This window comes from Caretta caretta, chromosome 7 (assembly GCF_965140235.1).
Source record: "Caretta caretta isolate rCarCar2 chromosome 7, rCarCar1.hap1, whole genome shotgun sequence".
NCBI classification, from domain to species: domain Eukaryota; kingdom Metazoa; phylum Chordata; order Testudines; family Cheloniidae; genus Caretta; species Caretta caretta.
The window spans coordinates 93,455,573-93,479,947 of record NC_134212.1 but is presented as its reverse complement, the minus strand read 5'-3'; the positions used below and the strand labels follow the sequence as shown (position 1 = coordinate 93,479,947).

Sequence of the window (24,375 nt, the reverse complement as noted above, 5' to 3'; positions counted from 1 at the left end):
AAACCTTGCTAAATTTACTACCTGACACAAGCGAACACTCACCTGCATGTTTTGTCTTGTATTCCTCCAATGGAACAGATGTTCTGGATGTAACATCTTTGACAGCTTGCCTAAGTTTTCTTTGCTCTTTTCGATATTTCTTAGCAATGCTCTCATGCTTAAACTGTTTATTCTTTAACTTGTTGTCAAGCTTTATTTTACTAGTTTTCAGCAACTTGCGAAAGCTTGGAACTCGTTTTTTATTTTTTCTCTGGAAACCAACAGAAAACTTCAGTTAACTGATTCATGTTTATTTTTGTTTTAAAAAAAGAAGAGAAAAAAAGCCAAAATCACACTACATTTAAGCAAAAGATTTAAACCAGACATGCTAAAGCTCACTAACACCCATGCTGGATAACAAATTTCTTGTGAACAGAGATTTCTGTGTTTAGGTTTAAATATACCCAATTCTTAATTAGTGAAATTAATTGCATTAAGCAGAATAATGCTTAAACAAATGGGCCAAAGATTTTACAGAAACATTTCTGAACAATCCTAATTCTATAAAAAGAAAAGGAGTACTATTATTATTATTTGAGCATAAGCTTTTGTGAGCTACAGCTCACTTCATCGGATGCTGTAGCTCACGAAAGCTTATGCTCAAATAAATTTGTTAGTCTCTAAGGTGCCATTAGTACTCCTTTTCTTTTTGCGAATACAGACTAACAGGGCTGCTACTCTGAAACCTAGTTCTATAAATATCCAGCACAGAAAGCAATGCAGTTTTAATACAGTCCTATAGCACATACGTAGCGGCCTCTTGTTTAGGAAGGATTATTAGGAAAGAGGTGATGGGACAGCTCCAGCAACAGTTGACATTCAGACTACCTCTGCCCCCATTATTCAGGTTCCAGACATGGATGCAGAAATGTGACCATACTGATATTTCTGTGATCTGTTCCTAGGGTAAGCTGTACAGCATGTAGCAGGATGGAGTCCTAGTTCATGACTAGGGCTCCCAAGTGCCATGGTAGTACAAACAATATCCCTGTTAATTTTATTATCAGCAGTCTTTGAAGCCAATTTGCAAAAGATATCAGGGATCTGCTTCTGAGATATCTGTAGGGGTGATGACGTGAGCATTTCAAAAGGTGCCGGCCTTGCTCCCAAAGAGGTGTAAGAAGGCCAGCGCTGCCTCTTCACATGAGGGCTTTCCACATAATTCACAGTCCTCCTCTATCTCCTCACCCTTCCTCTTCAATACCGGGCCTACGGGCCTATGTGCGCCCCCGGGTGCTGCTGACAAGGAGGCGCAGACACAGGGAACTTTGAGAACCCCGGGCCCGCCTTGGAGAGGCTGCGCGGGCCTCAGCAGCCAGCCGGGCTCGGGGCACGAGCCGCCCATGTATCACCCCCAAAACGACACCACAGCCCGTAACGCCCCCGATCCCCACACGGCCCGGCTCTCCCTTTCACAGCGCCTTGTGCCCCCCAGCGACACCGAGCACTTACCCCGCTCCACTCTCCCTCACAGGACCGTGCCATCAGCAGCCGCCCTCCCAAGGCCTGGCTCTCCCCCTCACAGCGCCTTGTGCCCCGGCCTCCCCCACAGCCCCCACTCGGCCCTCCCCCTCACAGCACCTTGTGCCCCCTGTCCCGGCCTCCCCCACAGCCCCCACTCGGCCCTCCCCCTCACAGCACCTTGTGCCCCCCGCTCTCCCCTCACAGCGCCTTGTGCCCCGGCCTCCCCCACAGCCCCCACTCGGCCCTCCCCCTCACAGCACCTTGTGCCCCCTGCCCCGGCCTCCCCCACAGCCACAGCCCCCCCGGCCCGGCTCTCCCCCTCACAGCGCCTTGTGCCCGCCCAGGCCCGGCTCCGAGCCCCCCACAACCACAGCACCAGCCCCCAGAGGGCCCCGTTTCCAAGCCCGGGTCCCCCCCGGCCCCGCAGACCGAGCCCCTCACCGGCTTCATTGTGGCGGCTCTAGGGGTCCCGGACACACGTGGCAACAGACCGCTGCGCAGACCCGGAAGCGCGGGGCGGGGCTGAGCTGCCTCACAGCGGGGCGTGTTTGGCCGCGCCCACACACCCCTGAGACGTGTGTGACCCCGCCCCGGGCCTAGAGTCGCCCTGCTCCATTCCAACCCCGCCAGCGAGCTGAGGCTGCAGCGGCCTGGTTGAAGGGCCCGGCGCCCCTCCTGCACGCCCACACGTGAGGCAACAGCTGCAGCAGTAGCCCTTGAAACCCTAGGACCTCTGGCAGCGTCTGGTTTATTTTGCTGAAAGCGCGAAAACCATTCACAGGCTTGTCTCTCCCTGGGGCGTTGATCCTGGCTAGCTGCATGGGTGGCGACTCCTGGTCCAGGCTACATGGCCATAAGAGAGTCAATCAGGAACAACTCCATCAATATAAGTTGTTGCTGGTTTCCAGGTGTGTGGGTTTCGACTGGAGCACCCAGTCAAAAAGGGACCCTGGTGGCTCCTGTCAGCACCACCCAGAGGGCAGTTAAGAGTCCGGTCAGCAGGTCTGGCTCCTAGGTAGTGGACCATGCACCCTCCCCACCCCAAGCACCAGGAGGCTCCACAATGCGGTGCCCGGGGCCAGGCAAGAGTAACACACAGAGGCTCCTACTCCACCCGTGTAGGAGCTGGACCTGGTGCTAGCTGCTTCTAGGGTGCAGCACAGCTTCCCTCATCTCCAGCCCCACCCCAGAGTCCACACCTCAGCCCAGAGCCAGTACTCCCTCCTGCATCCTAGCCTCAACCTACAGTCCCCTCCCACACTCCAAATCTCTCAGCCCCAGCCTGGAGCCTGTTCCTGTAGTGCACACCTCTCATCCCCCGCCCCACCCCAGAGGCCCCCGGTGGAGCCCTCATCCCCTCCTGCACCCCTAACTCCCTGCCCCGTGAACCCTTTATTTCTGGCCCCACCATGCAGGATACACACACGCCCACTTCGAGCCCTCAACCCGAACTCTCTGGCCCAGCCCAATGAAAGTGAGTGAGAGTAGGGCAGAGCAAGCCACCAGGGGAGTGGCAAGGTAGTGACCAGGGGTAGGGCCTTAGGGAAGGAGCAGGGCTAGGGTGTTCAGTTTTTTGCTATTAGAAAGTTGGAAACACTATTCTGGTCAGGAGAATCCAACTGCTGCTACTCGTTCATTTCAACCAAGAGGGGAAAAATATTTACTGGTGCTAGAGAACCTGCCACCCTCACCCAGGGATGCTAGAACAAGTGTTTATAGTGGGGATGTTGAAGCCATTGAACCAAACTGTAAACCCTGTATATAATGGAAACATCAAGCCAGCACCCCTGCACCCTTAGTTCCAGCACCCCCGCCCTCACCCTACTAACTCATGCCCTAAACCAAAATGACAAGGTGAAACAGAAATCAACATTCCCAACCAGTAATATTCTGGCAAGATTTGAAAGCACCCACTTCAGTATAGTAGCTAGATCACCTACTTACACTCCTGTTGACCTCACACAGCATGAAACCAACTGCTTTTGAAAGCTGTTTCACATGAATTTGAAACAAGTTATAGTGACCCGGTTGGGCAAAAGATAAGTATACTGAACTTTCAAACTGGCTGAAGTTAGAATGATCTGTCTCAACATAAAGCATCAATAAAACAGTTAACGAAAGACTATTTTGTTTGTATTCCTACATGGAGTTGTTTGGATGTCCCTAAGAAGGTTTGTTACATTCCTGTGAAATTGTGTTGTCCTAGTTTATTTTGCATCAGCAACGCTAGTTTTATAGAGTACCATTCTTTAGCCTCCATTAAGTCAGACTCTTCTACCCGCCACAATCCACATGCTTGTCACCACAGCAACTAGGCCTTCCTGTGAGGAAGGCTGAACTCTTTAGCTCCCCTGGACTGGTACAATATAATCATAGAATCATAGAATATCAGGGTTGGAAGGGACCTCAGGAGGTCATCTAGTCCAACCCCCTGCTCAAAGCAGGACCAATCCCCAATTAAATCATCCCAGCCAGGGCTTTGTCAAGCCTGACCTTAAAAATTTCTAAGGAAGGAGATTCTACCACCTCCCTAGGTAACGCAGTCCAGTGTTTCACCACCCTCCTAGTGAAAAAGAAGTGTTTCCTAATATCCAACCTAAACCTCCCTCACTGCAACTTGAGACCATTACTCCTTGTCCTGTCCTCTTCTACCACTGAGAATAGTCTAGAACCATCCTCTCTGGAACCGCCTCTCAGGTAGTTGAAAGCAGCTATCAAATCCCCCCTCATTCTTCTCTTCTGCAGACTAAACAATCCCAGTTCCCTCAGCCTCTCCTCATAAGTCATATGTTCCAGACCCCTAATCATTTTTGTTGCCCTTCGCTGGACTCTCTCCAATTTCTCCACATCCTTCTTGTAGTGTGGGGCCCAAAACTGGACACAGTACTCCAGATGAGGCCTCACCAGTGTCAAATAGAGGGGGACGATCACGTCCCTCGATCTGCTCGCTATGCCCTTACTTATACATCCCAAAATGCCATTGGCCTTCTTGGCAACAAGGGCACACTGCTGACTCATATCCAGCTTCTCGTCCACTGTCACCCCTAGGTCCTTTTCCGCAGAACTGCTGCCTAGCCATTCGGTCCCTAGTCTGTAGCTGTGCCTTGGGTTCTTCCGTCCTAAGTGCAGGACCCTGCACTTATCCTTATTGAACCTCATCAGATTTCTTTTGGCCCAATCCTCCAATTTGTCTAGGTCCCTCTGTATCCTATCCCTGCCCTCCAGCATATCTACCACTCCTCCCAGTTTAGTATCATCTGCAAATTTGCTGAGAGTGCAATCCACACCATCCTCTAGATCATTTATGAAGATATTGAACAAAACCGGCCCCAGGACCTACCCCTGGGGCACTCCACTTGACACCAGCTGCCAACTAGACATGGAGCCATTGATCACTACCCGTTGAGCCCGACAATCTAGCCAATTTTCTACCCACCTTATAGTGCATTCATCCAGCCCATATTTCTTTAACTTGCTGACAAGAATACTGTGGGAGACCGTGTCAAAAGCTTTGCTAAAGTCAAGAAACAATACATCCACTGCTTTCCCTTCATCCACAGAACCAGTAATCTCATCATAGAAGGCGATTATATTAGTCAGGCATGACCTTCCCTTGGTGAATCCATGTTGACTGTTCTTGATCACTTTCCTCTCATGTAAGTGCTTCAGGATTGATTCTTTGAGGACCTGCTCCATGATTTTTCTGGGGACTGAGGTGAGGCTGACTGGCCTGTAGTTCCCAGGATCCTCCTCCTTCCCTTTTTTTAAAGATTGGCACTACATTAGCCTTTTTCCAGTCATCCGGGACTTCCCCCGTTCGCCATGAGTTTTCAAAGATAATGGCCACTGGCTCTGCAATCACAGCCGCCAATTCCTTTAGCACTCTCGGATGCAACTCGTTCGGCTCCATGGACTTGTGCACGTCCAGCTTTTCTAAATAGTCCCTAACCACCTCTTTCTCCACAGAGGGCTGGCCATCTATTCCCCATGTTGTGATGCCCAGCGCAGCAGTCTGGGAGCTGACCTTGTTAGTGAAGACAGAGGCTAAAAAAGCATTGAGTACATTAGCTTTTTCCACATCCTCTGTCACTAGGTTGCCTCCCTCATTCATTAAGGGGCCCACACTTTCCTTGGCTTTCTTCTTGTTGCCAACATACCTGAAGAAACTCTTCTTGTTACTCTTGACATCTCTTGCTAGCTGCAGCTCCAGGTGCGATTTGGCCCTTCTGATTACATTCCTACATGCCCGAGCAATATTTTTATACTCTTCCCTGGTCATATGTCCAACCTTCCACTTCTTGTAAGCTTCTTTTTTATGTTTAAGATCCGCTAGGATTTCACCGTTAAGCCAAGCTGGTCGCCTGCCATATTTACTATTCTTTCGACACATCGGGATGGTTTGTCCCTGTAACCTCAACAGGGATTCCTTGAAATACAGCCAGCTCTCCTGGACTCCTTTCCCCTTCATGTTAGTCCCCCAGGGGATCCTACCCATCCGTTCCCTGAGGGAGTCGAAGTCTGCTTTCCTGAAGTCCAGGGTCCGTATCCTGCTGCTTACCTTTCTTCCCTGTGTCAGGATCCTGAACTCAACCAACTCATGGTCACTGCCTCCCAGATTCCCATGCACTTTTGCTTCCCCTACTAATTCTTCCCGGTTTGTGAGCAGCAGGTCAAGAAAAGTTCCCCCCCTAGTTGGCTCCTCTAGCACTTGCACCAGGAAATTGTCCCCTACGCTTTCCAAAAACTTCCTGGATTGTCTATGCACCGCTGTATTTGCTCTCCCAGCAGATATCAGGAAAATTAAAGTCACCCATGAGAACCAGGGCGTGCGATCTAGTAGCTTCTGCGAGCTGCTGGAAGAAAGCATCATCCACCTCATCCCCCTGGTCCGGTGGTCTATAGCAGACTCCCACCACTACATCACGCTTGTTGCTCACACTTCTAAACTTAATCCAGAGACACTCAGGTTTTTCTGCAGTTTCGTACCGGAGCTCTGAGCAGTCATACTGCTCCCTTACATACAATGCTACTCCCCCACCTTTTCTGCCCTGCCTGTCCTTCCTGAACAGTTTATAACCATCCATGACAGTACTCCAGTCATGTGAGTTATCCCACCAAGTCTCTGTTATTCCAATCACGTCATAATTCCTTGACATCACCAGGACCTGCTTGTTTCCAAGGCTTTGTGCATTCGTATATAAGCACAATAATTCCTCATTACTGATGGCCTAGCTAACATAGGTTGGCGCTTGGTACCAAGTACATTGTTCCTCTAATTATGAAGAGCTGAGAGAAAGGGGGGAGGGATAGCTCAGTGGTTTGAGCTTTGACCTGCTAAACCCAGGGTTGGGAGTTCAATCCTTGAGGTGGCCATTTAGGGATATGGGGCAAAAATTCGGGATTGGTCCTGCTTTGAGCAGGGGGTTGAACTAGATGACCTCCTGAGGTCCCTTCCAACCCTGATATTCTAGGATTCTTCCAAACAGTTGGATGAATGCCTTTGGTGTCCCTAAGACAGAACTGAACTGACAACTAATACCCCAGCTAAAGTCCTATGGTAAAGCAGCAGATACTGAAATCATTTATTATTCTATCCACACTCCACCGCACCACATCATGGGATTGTCTGCATAACTGTCACAGGTATACTCTTATTGATATTTAGCAAATTAAGGACCAAGGTCTGGCAGAAGCAGAGAGTTTCCAGCTCATATCCTTTTTGAAAATTAAGCTACAAATTGAGGGTACTAACAAATTGTTACTACTACTTTACACCTTGATGACAAGAAGTCTGGACAGAATTTCAAGAGATTATCGTCTGAATGCATGTTTAGGGACAAGGGGTTTTGACATCAGTGAAGCAAGGGAAACAGTATAGCATTTTGTCTAATATCACCAACTTACAATTGGAGGCTGAGCACAGACTACGCCCCACCCTCCTGTCTTCTGAAACGCCAAAAAAAAAAAAAAGTTATATGAAGCACTCTCATATCCTCATTCTATAGTAAATACTTATATGGCTCCCATCAGCACCATATCTGAGCACCGAATAGTCTTTAATGTATTTGTCCTCACTACAGGTCCCCAAGTCCAAGTCAACTACTCTAACCACTGGACCATCCTACTTTTTCCCCCCTCATTTTTTAATAATTCACAAGCATTGGTGTGAGTTGTAATGCAGAACCACTCTTCTGTTTTGGATTTTTATTGAGCAGAGTTATCAGTAGGTGCTTCATGAAAGCACTCTGAGGATAGAACAAGAAGCAATGGGCTTAAATTGCAGCAAAGGAGGTTTAGGTTGGACATTAGGAAAAACTTCCTATCAGGTTGGTAAAGCACTGGAATAAATTGCCTAGGGAGGTTGTGGAATCTCCATCATTGGAGATTTTTTTAAGAGCAGGTTAGACAAACACCTGTCAGCAATGGTCTAGATAATACTTAGTCCTGCCATGAGTGCAGGGAACTGGATTAGATGACCTCTCAAGGTCCCTTCCCGTCCTATGATTCTATGAAAGCAATAGTAACCATTTCCAATGTGTGCTGGTTCTGGACCAATCCTTTCATTATACCCTTGAGGATTAGACTGATCCTCTATTAGCATGTAACTTCAGCAGAAGAAAACCTGAAACTAGGGTGACAGATAGCAAGTGTGAAAAATTAGGACACTTTTTTCAGGAGGGTGGGGGGAGCATATAGTTGTGTATATAAGACAAAAACCCTAATATAAGGGCATGTGATTACCCTACCTGAAGCACATATGATATTACTGCTCACAATTCAGGTGTCTCCTATGCCCAAACTACTATCCAATTAATGTTAACCTCTTTATTGCCTGAATTGTAATACTGTCCTCTTCTGATCTATTGACAGAGGAAAGGTCGCCATCATACCTCTTCTGTCCAAATTTTCACTATTTCCCGGAAGTAGAACAAGTTTTGGTGATGATAGACTGATTTCCACCTCCTCCTCACCCTATCAGAAAAGCAACCCCTTGTCAGAACAAATTCAACATGTGCCTTTGGGTCAACAATGAAATAAGGAGTGACTCACTGAATACAAGTCAGTTTTTCCATCCCCTTGACTGTCCCTGGCAACACAGTTAACATGCCTATCTATTATCAAGACAGCAAAATGCCCCCCCTTGACTCTGGCTCCATCAGTGACCCCAGGACAGGACCACAAGTGGAACACTTTCAGGGGGGCATTCCTCACACCCCCAGCCTAGCTCACCAGCAAACCAGCACTCTCAAATCAATATCAACTCATTTGTATTACAGTAGTACCCAAAGGCCCTACTATGCTGTGCATTATACATATGTTAAATGGGATAGATCAGCAATGTTGCTGAATCTATCACCTGGGATGACCAGCAACACACTACATCAAGCTCATCAATGAATACATTATTTCAGTTTTCCTCACTACAAGAAAATCTTTTAGGTACAACTCTATCAGACTGAAGAGAAAAGTTTGGCAAGAAGTATTTTTAAGCAAGAGTTTTCTCCTGTATTAAATTAAAGAAGATGCCCCCAAAAGGGAAAAGAGACTCAAGTAGTTGTTCTGCTTATGAGTTTTATTTACACAGGATTGTTACTAGTGGTCTTAAATGAAGGCTAGATCCCTTCTATTTACAATTTTATATACATGTTTGTACTTGAAAAGTAAGAAAACTGTACAACAGAACTCAAAAACAAAAGACAAATAAATTGGATCCAATTAAAGTAGTGAATACACACAAGAAAAAATCTCAGACATTTTAACTTTAAATTGCATGTTATGAGTAGTATATTTAAATGTAGTTTTAAACCAGATAGCGACATAAAAAGTTACACTACACTGTAATTCAAATCTTTAACCAGAACAAGTTATGCAGACTCTGCTTTTAACACTGGACAACTGAAAAAACCTCCCAAATTTAAAAATATGTAATGATAAATCTGACTTCATTTCCACAGAGGGACCAATTACAAAATCACAAGTAAGCAATTTATTTACATTAAATACTATCAAAAATGGACTCCGAAAGAGCAAGTGTTAGCTACTTAGAGTATTATCCGTTTTCAATTTCTAATCCCTAAGATTGAACATTGTGTTTTACATATTTTAGAAACTAGGAAATATCTGCTTGTGTGACATGTACCATATGATCTTAGATCTCACACAATTAAAAGAAAAAGCAAAGTATTGCCAAACAATATGCTTTTTGGATTTTTTAGTATTGCACACCATGAAAAAAAAAGTTTCAAAAACTATTCCGTCTGCATTTTTTTTCCAGCATTTTTGTGTGGACTGAAATTTTTAGTATCAGTGCTCCTGAAAACATACAGAGACTTGTCAGAAGATTGTTTTTAGTGTTTACCATCAAGCATAAGAGTGAACCATTTCTTTTATTAGTAATGATTAAGCAAAATAAACTGTTGGTGGCAAACAGTTCACAGAATATCCATTTAATTTTCCTTTAAGAAAGCTGCACACCCAACACTTCAAAAAACAAATGATTGAAACCATCTGTTACCCATGCTAACTAGATTAAGAATTGTTGCACTGGTATACCTACCCATGCTAACATTATACCTTAATTTGCAGTGTATACACACCTTTATAATACACTTCAAATAATGGGCCTGATATTGCCACCATTTAAGTCAACTGGACTTTTGCTACTGACTTCATTTGTAGCAGGATAGGGCACAATATTTCCACAGTTCCTGAGTTAAATTTGCCTAAACTGAAGAATGAAGCTACAATTTAAGTGAGCTAAATAAGACATACCCCAATACTTTATATTATCTGGTACAAACATACCGAAAAATTCATTTGGTCCACAATATTTCTTACTGGTTAATTGTGGTGGTAATTTTGTACCAGAGTGTTTGGTTCAGAAAGCAGTTCTTATTTAATATTTTCGTCACTCCCCAAAAAAAGTGCCTTTGTGGTATTTGTAAAAAAAAGTATGTCTAAATTTTTGTAAGTACCAACAAAAGTTATTACAAATATTTATTGCATTAAGCAGATTCTTTTTAAATATTAAATATGTATTACCCACTTCTCAGTTTCACAAGTTTTAGTATTGTGCTTTCTGTGAAAACAATTCTTCCCACAAAAAGCTATTTAATACTGGCAACAGGGTGAAGATTTCATCAATTTCTGCCACTGTACTCAGTCAAATACTGTCTCTCCTTGTGTTTCTTAAGCTTTTCTCTATAGTGGTTTTCACATAAAAATGATGTAATAAATCCTTTTTAATCAAGTGGTTTTCTACATCAATAGACCTTTACATTATGGAGATTAGCTTTTCAGTGCTGGGCTATGGTTCTTGTCCCCTTCTTTGTTGTCCTTCATTAGTGAGGCAAATACCTATAAATTAGTGTTAAAAAGGCAGGTTAAAATGATGTGCAGGTTTAAAAAAAATATTAAATATTAAAATAGTTATCATAACAGATTACCCTTATAAAGAGATCATAATACAGATGTTTTTCTCAACAAGGATTTACATTTATCATAAACCTGAGGATCCCTATGTTTCCCCTAATGTCTAATCTTTAGGCCAAGTGTTGTAACTGCCAACTCCACAAGAGACTGACTGAAAGGGACTAGAAGCCAGATACCACTAATCCTTACTGGCCACAATCAAGGCACTTCCCTTTCCACTCCATCCTAGGGAGTACTCCCACACCTCCAGCTTCCTCCAGAAGCAAACAGAACTGAGCTCAGACATTTGACAGGCAAAGCACTACCAAGTAGCCCAGCCCACATGATGGCTTCACTTAAAGTACCTGTTCTTCACTGCTCAGTGTGCAAGAGAGCCTGATACAGCAAAAAATGTGTTTAGCTTCTCTTTCATCCCAACCTTGGGTTTTGTACTCTTGTAGTCTGGTATAGATTTCAGCAGCAATAGTGCAAATATTTGCTGAATATTGGATTTTAAATATTTTTCTAAAACTTCTGAAGAAAGAAATTCTGGGCAAATATAGAAAAATGTGACCAGCTCCTGAGCTGCTAAATCCCACAAGAGATTCAAATGCCACAATTCAAAGCTGCACTATATAGAAGCAAGAAATATTGCTGAAAAAGTGCCCTACATAAATTTTAAATCCTACATCTTAGTCAATTTCCCAGTTAGGAGATATTTTATATAATAAGTAAGATTTAAGGTTTTACAATAAATATTTGTTTTCTGGCCTCTAACTATAGCATTTTCCCCACTGTTTCTGCACTGGAAAGATGGTCATATACAGGATCCTAAGGAGGCCTGAGCCTATTCATTTTAGGGCAACCATTTTATTATGGTTCCCTTCAAAGCTCCATGACCATGGAGCAGGCAAAAAAACATAACTTCTCGTAACTCTTGTTCTTCAAGATGTGTTGTTCATGTCCATTCCAAATTAGGTGTGTGCGCACCGCATGCACGGCAGCCAAAAAGGTTTTCCCCTAGCAGTATCTGTCGGGTCGGCTCAGGCAGACACCTTGGGGTCACGCCTTTATGGCGCTGGATATAGGACCCTGCCGACCCGCAACACCCTCAGTTTCTTCTTGCCAGCTGCTCTGACAGAAGGGTAGGAGGGTGGATATTGGAACAGACATGAACACCACATCTCGAAGAACAATTACGAGAAGGTAGGTAACCATCCCCCCCGAGTGCTTGTTCATGTCAATTCCAATTAGGTGATTACCAAGTCCGAGTTTGGAGACGGGTCAGAGCTCAGGGGTTCACTGACTGCAGCACGGCTCTACCAAAAGCTGCATCGTCTCTGGCCTGCTGGGCGATAGCATAATGTGAGGTAAAAGTGTGTATTGATGACCACGTTGCTGCTCTGCATATTTCCTGGATTGGAACATGCTCCAGGAATGCAGCTGACAAAGCCTGTGCCCTCACGGAGTTTGCTGTAAGTGGAGGGGCAGGTATGTTCGCAAGGTCATAGCATGCCAGGATGCAGGACGTGATCCATGACTAAATTCTTTGGGAGGAGACTGGAAAGCCCTTTCATTCTGTACACTACTGCAATAAACAGCTGAATGGACTTCTGGAACAGTTTCATTTGCTCAATGCAAAAAGCTAACGCCTAGCGAACGTCCGGCGAACGTCCGAATGACATTTTTGCTCCTCACTGCTAGAGCGCAGCTTAGGGTAGAAAACTGGGAGAAAGATATCCTGATTGATGTGAAACTGGGAGACAACCTTACGAAGGAAAGCTGGATGCAGTCTGAACTGAACTTTATCCTTATAGAACACAGTGTAAGGGGGATCTGATGTTAAGGCCTTGAGCTCAGACACCTCGTGGCTGACGTGATTGCCACCAGAAACACCACCTTGTAGGAGAAGTACAGCAGAGAACATGTTGCCAGTGGTTTGAAAGATGGCCCCATTAGTCTGAAAAGGACCAGGTTGAGGTCCCATGCTGGGACTGGCTATCAGATGTGTGGGTATAGCCTGTCAAGGCCTTTCAGGAAACGACCGACCATGGGGTTGGCAAAGACTGACCACCTGTACCTGGATGGAAGGCAGAAATGGCAGCCAAGTGAACCTTTATTGACGACATGAACAACCCCTGCTGCTTGAAATGGAGAAGGTAGTCCAGTATGAGGGCTATAGACATGAGAGTTGGAAATGGACAGCGTTGTGCTGACCAGATTGAAAATCTCCTCCAGTTGGCCAGGTAGGTAGCCCCTGTGGAAGGTTTCCTACTGCCAAGGACGACTTGTCTGACCAGGTCCGAACAAGCGAGCTCTATTGGCAGGAGGTAACGCAACCTTCAATACGAAGGCTGAGCTCCCGTGGCCGTACGTGGGTCTCACAGCAAGCTCCTACAGTGCTGCCCTGGGCATGAGGGAATGTCGCTTCTCGGTCTTCTCTTCTTGTGGAGGACCAGAGAATGAGAAAAGTACCATCCACTGCCCTGTGCGGAGCTCCTATGAGGAAACGCCTGCCGGTGCCAAGAGTCTCTACTGGAGTCCTTTCTTGGCACCGACTCGTGTCCTGACTGTGCCAGGGCACCACGCACCAGTGCTGAGGTGCTTGGCGTCTGCTCCGCAAAGCCAGGGTCCAAATGCGGAAACAAAGCAGCCTCCATCAGCAGTACCTTGAGGCGCTGCTCCCTCTCTTTTTGGGTGCTTGGCCGAAAACCCTTGCAGATCTTGCAGTGCTCCTTGAGGTGGCCTTCCCCAAGACACTTCAGGCAAAAAGGGTGAGGGTCACTTCTTGGCACATGCTTGCCACAGTCTATGCAGGGTTTAAACCCCAGGGATTGAGGCATGCCCTAATACGAAGGAAAAAAGGAGGTGGGGGGGCAAAAGGTGCACCCCCAACTAAATCAGAACTATACACTACATACACAACTATTTACATGAAGAAGTCAAGAAACTAGGGGAGTTGCACTTACAGAGCAAGAGCCACGAGCATTCCGGCCAACCGTCACAGGTGGTAAGAAGGAACTGATGGGGTGGCAGGTCGGCAGGGTTCTATATCCCGCGCCATAAAGGTATGACCCCAAGGGGGCACCTGAGCCGACCCGACGGATACTGCTAGGGGAAAAAACTTTCTGGCTGCCATGCATGCGGCGGCATACCTAATTGGAACTGACGTGAACAAGCACTTGAAGAACTTCCTTTCCTGCACTTATATACCAATGAAGGAAGTAGTAAGCAATCACCTCCACGAATGACAACAGATCTGCTCTTCAAATAGATAAGTAGGATGCACTTCACAGAAAGAGAGAGCAATCCAAACATATGCTTTTGATACAGTTTTGTTTGTTTGTTTTAAAAGTAGAATCAGACTTCCAGCAGAAAGTAGGCTCTATAATGGAGATACCCTACAGGTTCTGAATTTATACAGGCCACTGTCTATTTTGAGAAATGTGTATTAACAACTACTTCTATTCACATTATTATTTTCACTCACCTGGGCCCATTTTTTGTTACTGTTCTGCATCTGAATAGCTGCAATGCAACTAAAAAGCTTTTCTGATGTGATGTCTTCAGGCAGTTTGGTTAGAAACTGCGCTATATGAATGAAGTCCATCTGTAGGAGGATATCTTCATATAATCGAAGGATTCCTAATCCTGTTCTAAACAAAAACTCTTCTCCATCTCTACAAAAGACATCCCAGACTCGACAGGCCAGATCAAGTGGTAGTGACTTGCTGTAGAGTGTGAAGATCCTATAATTGTATAAAAAGGTAACTGGTTAGTGCTATTGTTTTTCTTCAGAAACATGATCAGATTCCATACCCTTCCCTTCCCTAGGTTGCTGAAAGCTATCAAATGACAAATTAGCACTGACATGTTCAAGAGCTAAATGTTTTCTAGTTTTATTCTTTGTCAAATAGTTGCAATTTTAAAAGCTAGCAGAGTTTTAGATGGTCCCCTAGAATCTGAATTCCCAATCTGAGATTATCTGCTATTTCCTTCCCATGCTACATTTGAGTGCCGCCTTCTTTCCCTCCCCCACAGAGCAATTCAGATATTTCCCACCCACCACAATCCAAATGTTTCCAAAGAAACAGTGTGGAGTAGGGATATACAACACTCTGAACAGGGCTTTTTCCTTGAATTTTGTTTTGGTTTAGGCTTCAGTAGTATTTTTGTCCACTTGGTTGGAAAAGGTTTGAGGCAACATATGGGCCATGTTCACAAAACAAATTTCAGGACATGTTCACAAAACAAATTTTAGTTGGTTAGCAGTTTCTGAATAATTTCATTTTTTAGGGACAGACCAACATTTTGTTATTCTGGGAAATGATGGCATGAAATTTACTTGGGTGACAAGACATAAGACATTGGCAATATATACAATTCAGGACATACATTCGGGATCACTTCATTTCTAAATCCAGTCATTTCTGGGATGAAGTAAGACAGCTCTTCAATGCACACCACCTCACAAAACACTTTAGAGTCGTAAAAGGAGAATATTGGAATCAATTAAAAACTTGAGGAAACTTGGTTAGGAGGAGAAAAATTTTTTTACATGTGTTTTGGATTGCCACCAATATAAACGCCTTTGAAGATGTGTGGAGGTAGCAACCTTTAATATTTTCTTTCCAATAAATTTTAATATATTTGATATAATAGCACTACCAACTGATGTCTCTCATAGTTACCAATCATGGATCAACTCAATTAAAAGTGTTTCTAAAATGTTAATCTGTTAAATGTATATATAAATATGTATTATGGTACTTTGCCCACATTTTTAGAGTACTAACTTGTTTCCATTCTTCCATTATCTTTTTCTCTCCTGATTTTTAGTGTATTCCTCCAACTTGAACATTAAATACTTTTACGTGTTTGTTATTTCTAAGTCTATCCTTTCACTTCTTCAATTCTTATTCTTTTATTCTGCCTCTACCTTAGTTTTCCCTTCAGACTGTCCTCTTACTCTTTTATTCAGTATCCCTTTACTGCTCCCTCTACCACTACAACTGGACCAAAATGTCACTCCAACTGAGCTGTAGCTCACGAAAGCTTATGCTCAAATAAATTGGTTAGTCTCTAAGGTGCCACAAGTACTCCTTTTCTTTTTGCGAATACAGACTAATACGGTTGTTACTCTGAAACTCCCTTGAGCCTCCTCCTTCCTGACAAGGTTACAACTAAGCATCTCAACTATGTGGTATTGGAGCAAGATCAAATGGCCTTTTAAATTAATTGTATGTTATTTCTACTTCTAGTTCATAAATGTACACTGATGTTGGAACTAGGTGCTGCTGCCAGGGCTGCCATGGGATGTGCAGCCGTGCAAAGTAATTCTCCAGGAGTTCATGAGACCCACAAAGTTTGAAGATAGTTTTGGTCCCACACAAACTCTTGACGTATACTGTACTTCTGCTGGGGATGGGGGAGTGAAGCAAAATAGGGAAATCACAGGCAGTTGCTAAATCAGGTTTGCTGTGGCCATTAACTTACCAGTCTATCAAGTATATATCTGGAGTAAGACTATATGATTTGAAGTGAAGAAATAGTTTTGGGAGATTTTCTTCAAAGAATACTTCAAACGCTGCAAAATATTTCAGCATCTGTAGGGGGGGAAGTATCACAAAAATTGAAGATCTTCAAACCTTAAAACTTGTCTATAGTACAACAAATTCTGTTTTTTTATTTCTCTCTAGAAATGAATGTCTTTAGTAATTAATCACACTAGCTTGATTGTCTAATTCTAACCATCATTAGAAATTGTTTGCTATCCAAACAAATGAAGGATTAAAAGGTTACTAATAGTAAGAATATGTTCTGAACGAAAGAACAAAATCAAGGTTTAATACTTTACAATCTGTTAGCATACCATGCTGTGATGCACACGAAAAAAGGCCAGCTGGCATGGCTTGTTTAGGAGATTTGCAAAGGCAATGAAAGCATCTGCCTCTTCCAGATTGAGAATGAGTACTGCGGCAATGAAGGACATCCCTTGTACCTTCAATGGGGAAGTGCAATTAGCACACAAAGAATAAATAGCACAGTATCTTAAATGTTTGTAAATGCAAATATTTATAATCTGCAATATGTCATTAACCAGTTAGACAAAATTTTGAGATGTATACAAAATAACATGGTTAAGTAAAGGCAAAATGTTAAAGCAGTAATTTACAAAATTCTTTACAACATGTAGCTAAAAACAGCGAAAACATGGCTCCAAGAAAATCATCTTTATTTTGCAGAAGCAAGTTGGGGATGTTTGTCACTGAGCTTCCAGGAAGGCCTTGGGTGATCTAAAGGTGCTCTGGGATTTGGAATGCTCCCTCTCTGTAGGGAAGACAACAGACTGGATGCAGAGCTCATTAGCTCAGCAAAGACAGAGTTTGGCCCCAAATTCATTGTTAGGATATGGAAAAACTGCTACAGGGAAATAAATCACATGGAAAAGGGTAGCCAACTAGGTTGGAACAGAGACAACACTAGTTACACAGTTGACTCTACTGTAACATTCCTATTAGCCAATGCCATTTGTTCTCATGCCCCCAGCTCACACTCCCTAAGTGCATATATAAATAGTTAGCTACATTTAAATTTTACACCTCTGACTTCTCTGCTCCTAGATTTTCAGGTAGCAAAGTGCCTATCAATTTCTCCTACTGTTTCTACCTGCTGACATGTTTCACCTCCATCTTATCTAGACAACAGTGTTTGGGGACTTTTAAAAAGAGCATTGTAACAGCAACAATCTACTTTCTTTACAGAACTTCCTGACCTGTAATAACTGACCATAACATCAAGTAGTTTTTCAGAGACATATGCATCATATGCTCATAAAGATGGGAACTAGTTTTAAAACTGCTGGTAGCACAGCACAATAAAAGTTCAGAGAACTAGAAGCTTTGATATCTACACTATTAAAACATATCAATGTATAGAGCAAATACTTACATATCCCACATCAGGTCTGTAACACGTATATGCTCCTAAGACACTATGCAAGAGATCATGATATGGACCTCCCTTGGGGAGAGAAAAAAATGTGAATACTTTTGTAAAGCTTTCCTCAATGTAGGTAACTAAACCAATCAAATCAATTATTATTTTAAGATTCAAAGGTGAGACCCTAAATTATTATGCTATTCGTAACTACTGAATCCCCAACTTCACCATACACATTAATTTTGCTTCAGGATCTACAATTTTAAAAAGCAATTCTTAATATGGTGTTACTCTCAAGAATACCACCACTGCTACATACAAAACATATATGGTGTCTTGCGTTCAAGGGCTACAAAATCTCATCTCAACTTCTTTCATGTTTTTTGAATGGACACATACAGTGCAAATATACTTCATTCAAATGACACCACAAGCTCTTCCACTCTTGACATACAGTACATAATGTGAATTCACAAGTTATGGCCTCTTCATGAAACAGATTTTAAAACCTCTCACCTTCTGAAAAATATAGAAGGACGGAAATGTGCGTGATATATCCAGCTTAATTAGTTCCAGGCTGGCCTCACGGTCAGCAACAGACACACCTGCATCTGCAAGTAAACAAAAAAAGCCACTCATGAAAATGGATAAAATATGCTGTTCTATAGACATTTCTTTAGGAGTCAATATGAAGTCACACATGCATATGCAAAAGGAACTTCAGGAAATTGTCAGTGTTTAAAACAGGAGAAAAAAATGTTAATTCTTGTTCTCTGAATGTACTTCCTCCACAAAGCCATATTGTAAGAGTTGCATACCTAGGAACATACTGAGAGAAGTTTTTTGAAAGAGAGGCTATTTAGCTTACAATAACTGGAGTTCTTTTAGATGCCTTTCTCCACATGGATCTCACTGTAAGTGTATGTGCACACTACGCATGGAAACCTAGAATATTTTAGCCTGCAATGTCTGTTAGAGGCTGCATACCCCTCCTTGCATACCCTAACTCCCCCCACCTCCAAGACAGGAACCTCTCTAAGGCATGCTACAGACGTTTCTTGAGCCCTTGTAGAGAGCAACCTAACTGTAGAGCAGAGGTAAGCAATGTTTCAGAAGTGGTGTGCCGAGTCTTCATTTATTCACTCTAATTTAAGGTTTTGCGTGCCAGTAATACTTTTTAAAGTTTTTAGAAGGTCTCTTTCTATAAGTCTTTAAGATATAACTAAACCATTCTTGTATGTAAAGTAAATAAGATTTTTAAAATAAGAAGCTTCATTAAAAACTAAATTAAAACGCAGAGCCCACTGGACCAGTGGTCAGGACCCAGGCAGTGAGTGCGCCACTGAAAATCAGCTAGCGTGCCACCTTTGGCATGCGTGCCATAGGTTGTCTACCCCTACTGTAGAGGGATGGAAATGCTTATTCATAGCATACAAGATCTTAATACCATCAGTTCCATTAAAATCAGGCTCATGTAATACCCAATTGGTGCTGCAGGCTGAGGAAGCTCTTTGGCATCCTAATCCTTCCCTGCCACAAGTCTTTGAGATCACTGCCTTACTTCTGTGTCCAGAAACTATATAAGTATCAGATCAGTGAAAAATCAGGCTTTTCTTGTTTCTCCAATTTCCCAGCAAAAAAAAAAAAAAATAGGTTTCTGCCCACTGATACCTGGAACATTCCCTGATTTTTTTAAATTGATCAGGTCAGCATAAGAAAATAAGACTCATTACACTAAGTTCTTGCTGCCTCGATCCCCTCCTGCTCCTCCCTGTCCCTGACCTCCCCACCACCCAATTTGCAACCTCCATGTTGTATTATGCCCCTAAACTGCCAACTCCTGTTGAAAATCAGTTCTAGAAACACATGGCTAGAGTCACACAACTCCTATAGTGAGGCTCTGGAGGCAATGTCATGAAGGAGAACCAGAATTAAAAACAGCCACTTTACTAATCCAGAACTGTCCCTCTAGTAATTCAAGAATTGCCAACTAGCTTTTTCAATTGGTTAGCAGCAACCACTAAGAACTGTTTGACATCAAGATACCATATGGCAATCTGCTTAAAGACAGGTTTCAGGAACTGCACTGTCGTGAAAACTGGAGTATATTAGTTTTAAATAAATTAAGTAGAATGGAAAATTAATATTAATTTCTGTAACTCATTTCAAGTTGGCTCTTAACAGTGGTGTTTTTCTTTTTTAAATCTTCCTGGACTACAAAAAAAGTCACTTCATGAAATTTCATTTTCTCTTATTAAATGTGTTATAAAATTCAGAGTAAGTAAAAACTTAAGTTTCCATTAATAAATGCTCATCAGTAAAATAAATACTGTCGTAGGCGGTAGCCATACCTGCCAACATTTAAAAGCTAGAAAGTTATTTGAGGAGAAAAATAGAGAAAACCTGAAAATACATGAGATTAGAAAAGCTTTTGGAAAGATGTTAAAAAGAAGATTAATATTTTGCTAAAAGAATTAAGGCCAATCTAAATACATAAAGTAAAATCTCTGGTATTTTCTGGACTTCTCTACACAATCAACTAACAGATCTTCCTGCTCTTGAAAATTGGGGGGGGGGGGGAAGAGAAAAGAGGGGGAGAAACATACTTCAAGTCCATTTGGTTTGGACTTCCCTTGTACATTTATAAGAAAAGCAACATAAATACAATATAAATATGTTAAACCGGAGCTAGAACCCCATTTTTCCTTTTTAAGGGTGTCAAGAAAAAGCAACTGAACATTCTGCTTGAAAGGTGATACTACTAATAAAAAAAATTAAATCAAACTGGTGGCGGTAATACAGTGCAAAAACAAAAAGGACATTAAAGTCATTTAAATATGTATGCCAAAGATAATTAAGCTTTGTGTCATACTCATATACACAAAGATTTTTAAAAACACAGTTTGCCTCAGATTAGTCACAGATGTTGACTGAGGAAAGCCTGAGTAATTTACTGGCAAAGAAAATTTGGATGGTCTAAGCAGAAACGTGGACAAAAATATTTTCATGACTGCTATATTTTTGAACTGGTGTGTTTTGAAAAAAACAAAGTGATTGTTAGGGTAGTAAACATTTTATTAACCTCTACAAAAACAGTACCCCTACTTAAAGTACAACAAAACAAAAATAATTTTATGAAATGACATTTTATAGGAAAAATCTCAGTAATAGCAGCACAATAAACCACCACTTATGGCAAGGATTTTTTCAACAATAAAGGTAAGCCATCCCCCGCAACATGTAACTGAAGAAATTTGCGACAAAATTGGAAAATGCAGAGGATTTAGAATTACACAGATGTATGTATATAAACAAATGTTAATATCCCCATTTTATAGATCTGAGAGGGCCAAAAGGGTCTTGCGGTTAGGAACCAGACTGGGACGAAGACCTCAGGCAAATCACTTAATCTCTTCATCTCTCAGTTTCCCATCTCTAAAACGGTTGCTAATACTTTCCCGTCTCAAGGCTGTTGTAAGGACATCGTCGTCACTGGATTTTCAAAGACTCAAAAGGAAAAACATTAACTTAAAAATTAATTTTGACATTAAGAAACTGCTCCCACCAACATGTCTTTTTGCAGGCACCTCTCTTGGCCTGGGGAGTGCTAGAGGGTATACATTCGGTGACCTGCTACAAGAAAAAAGCATCAAGGACAAACTGGACCTGAACACACTGAAGGTTTTAATTCTCATCTGAATTGAACCTCTGAGCCTTCAGACATTTGCCCATCTGTATGTCAAACCATACAAAAAGCCATGCAAATCATGTTTGGTATTATCATTGTAAGAACACACCTTCTATATCATTCTCTGAATTTGTCTCACTGAAGCTTTTCCATCGTTCCTTGGCTCTGGATAAGAAGATTTCATAGAGTTCTGCAAAAAAACACAGCAAAAACATAGCCAACATACACAAGTATAATGAAAAATAATCAAAACAGAGCTCTTTAGCTCTGGTCTCTATTGCCCCTCCCCCCCCCCCCCAAATCTATAGTCTAGGATCTTAAAATGAGAAAATCCATTAGATGAGGTTACTAAAATTTCACTGCATTACACTTTTACACATAGAGTTCCAGAGATATCTACTGTATTATGCTTTGTTCGGTGATGAATATTCAAATCAACAAAGAAACAAAAATCCTTGTTTTCATTACACATTTATTGAAACAAACCCACTTGTAAAAGCAGAAGAGTACTGTGTCCAGTTCTGGGAAAGATGTGGACAAACTGGAGAGAGTCCAGAGGAGAGCAACAACAACGATAAAAGGCTTAGTAAACCTGACCTCTGAGGAAAGGTTTAAAAACTGGGTATGTTTAGTCTTGAGAAAAGATGACTGGGGGAGGGGATCAATAAGTCTTCGAATATGTTAAAGGCGGTTATAACGAGGATAGTGATCAATTGTTCTCTGTTCCATGTCTTGTATTCTCATACTTCCTTAGTCTCACCAAATGTACACGTCTTATGTAAGGCTCAAGAATTACTATCACTTATTTTTAGAATGAAAAGCTAGTAAATTTACTTTGAAATTTCCATTAAAAATTGATATTATAAAGAACTTGTGAAGGTGCAACCAATCAGTGTTTGATTGTACACTGCTTTTTACCTCTGAAGACGTGTCTTGGCCTACCCAAACTGCTACTTTTATAGTGTTTGGGATTGGGAAATTTTTTTTTATTTGCAATTAAAAAACAAACACACACACACACCCACCCACCACAAAACTGTCAGGGAATTGAACCATCACTCCTCTTTCCTAAGCATTGGCACAGTATACCAGAGCTTTTCCTCTATGTCACGTCTTCAACAGAATTTAGAAGAGCTCTTCTACCTGTCTTTTAGCTATATAAAAAGAGTTTATTTGCTGTGTTTTATTTGCTATTCAACAGTCCATAGCATCAGAGCACTTTATTAAAAAAAAACCCAAAACAACAACAAAAAACCACACATATACCAGGCAGAGTACTCATTAATAGTATATACAATATATAAGGAATAGAAAAGCACTTAGTTGGACATTATGCTCTTGCAAACACTCATTTTGATAGCCTGGGTTAAATGCCTGATGAACTGAAATAGTTTTGAAGCAGGTCAATATTTAAAACTTGTGCAATGCATAAAATTTTGTAAAAATTGTGTGAATGAAGTTAGCACCAAGTTTTAAACACAACTCAGCCTTTTTATTCTTTTTTAAATGAGCTGGAGGTCATTAGAGCATATTATAACCACACTCATTTAAGTACATATTATTCAAGTATTCCCCCTGCCCACACAAAAATCACAAATACCTAAATTCAGTCCTCAACTTAGATTTTTAATTACTCTCATCCACAAGTGAAAAAAACGTTCCTTTATGTATCTTTGGGGGAAAATGTGTCTTTATATGCAAAAGGTGTGCCCCAGAATAAAAAGTTGTGCAATTTTTGTATATTAGTTACATAGCAATGAAAAGAGGTGTTTAGAATGGAAACAAAAAGTCCTCATAGCTCACAAAGGACTCTGCTTATAAGGATGTGAAATATTATTTCTATAATAAATACATCCTAAAGGGGTCAGTGGTTTTCTTCAAACCTGACTTTTTTCTTCATTTTAAAAACTGTATTAAACTCACTATATTCTGACCTTTTTAAAAGAAAAAGCTTCATATAAGCTGACAACCATTCAGTGGCAAAGTGCAAGATTTCTGATTACCTGATCTGTAAAAGGGATCATCCCCCCATATCAGAGACAGCAAACAAAGGAAAGAAAGGAGGGGTGGGGAAGATAGGTACACATTTGGATAAACAAAGTAAAGAATTGTGCATAAAAGTATGTATACATGACACGCACCATGAGTAATATTTAATTCATTTCCTATAGCTAGACTCCAGACCTTCCCACGAACACTTGGGGGTAACCCCTGCCACCACAATTCTCGAACTCTTCGGGTAGTACGCCTAGGGGAAAACAAAACAAAAAACAAAACAAAAAAAAACAAAAAAACAGGAAATTTAGCAATTTCTGTTTCCTGACCTCACTGAGCAGTTTAGCAGTAACATAACATGCTACTACCCAAGTCAAAATTTGAAGCTCTCTGCTTATGTTCTTGGACTGTAAAGGGTTAAGACCGCAATGCCTAGCAGCCCACTGTAAGGAACATCTCATGTTGCTATAATAATTCTTCATCACATCTGAGGCACTAATGATGGGATATAAACTTTCTTTGGCTAGTAGGATCAGTCCAACATATGGTCAGGAGTATGGAGAAAGAACATGAAGTTGGTGGTTCCTCTGTGTTCTAAGAGGAGAAAAAAAACCAAACCACATTTGTATTAGACTTACACTAGAAAAAACATATTTACTCACATGCCTTCCCAGTTAGGTAATATTTCATTGATCCAAATCACCATAGCACTAGCAATATTTTCCTCTTGCTTGAATCGTTCTTTCATTATTCTTTTCCTTTTATGTGCTTCTTTAATTTCTAATGTTAAAATAGACAATGTTTTAATGCATGATACTATAGGAGCACTGAGTTAG

General features: G+C 41.9%; 2 protein-coding genes across 3 annotated transcripts in view; both read right to left on the bottom strand.

Annotated features, from left to right (window-relative positions):
- NOC3L (NOC3 like DNA replication regulator) overlaps nt 1-2,036 on the bottom strand; it is a 28,602-nt gene extending 26,566 nt beyond the window's left edge. The window contains exons 1-2 of the mRNA XM_048856996.2: nt 1,945-2,036; nt 43-250 (exon numbers count right to left, since the gene is read on the bottom strand). Of these exons, the coding sequence (XP_048712953.1) occupies nt 43-250; nt 1,945-1,953 (217 nt within the window). The 5' untranslated portion in view covers nt 1,954-2,036. The remainder of the gene's footprint in view (nt 1-42; nt 251-1,944) is intronic.
- Nucleotides 2,037-9,058: 7,022 nt separating this feature from the next.
- Nucleotides 9,059-24,375, bottom strand: part of TBC1D12 (TBC1 domain family member 12) — an 87,914-nt gene continuing 72,597 nt past the window's right edge. For both annotated transcript variants that reach the window (XM_048858281.2, XM_048858282.2), the window contains 9 exons: nt 24,202-24,319; nt 23,686-23,792; nt 21,654-21,734; nt 18,373-18,467; nt 17,866-17,937; nt 16,787-16,915; nt 16,411-16,520; nt 14,405-14,663; nt 9,059-10,860 (listed from right to left, as the gene is read on the bottom strand). In XM_048858281.2, coding sequence (XP_048714238.2) covers nt 10,792-10,860; nt 14,405-14,663; nt 16,411-16,520; nt 16,787-16,915; nt 17,866-17,937; nt 18,373-18,467; nt 21,654-21,734; nt 23,686-23,792; nt 24,202-24,319 — 1,040 coding nt within the window. In that variant the 3' untranslated portion in view covers nt 9,059-10,791. The remainder of the gene's footprint in view (nt 10,861-14,404; nt 14,664-16,410; nt 16,521-16,786; nt 16,916-17,865; nt 17,938-18,372; nt 18,468-21,653; nt 21,735-23,685; nt 23,793-24,201; nt 24,320-24,375) is intronic.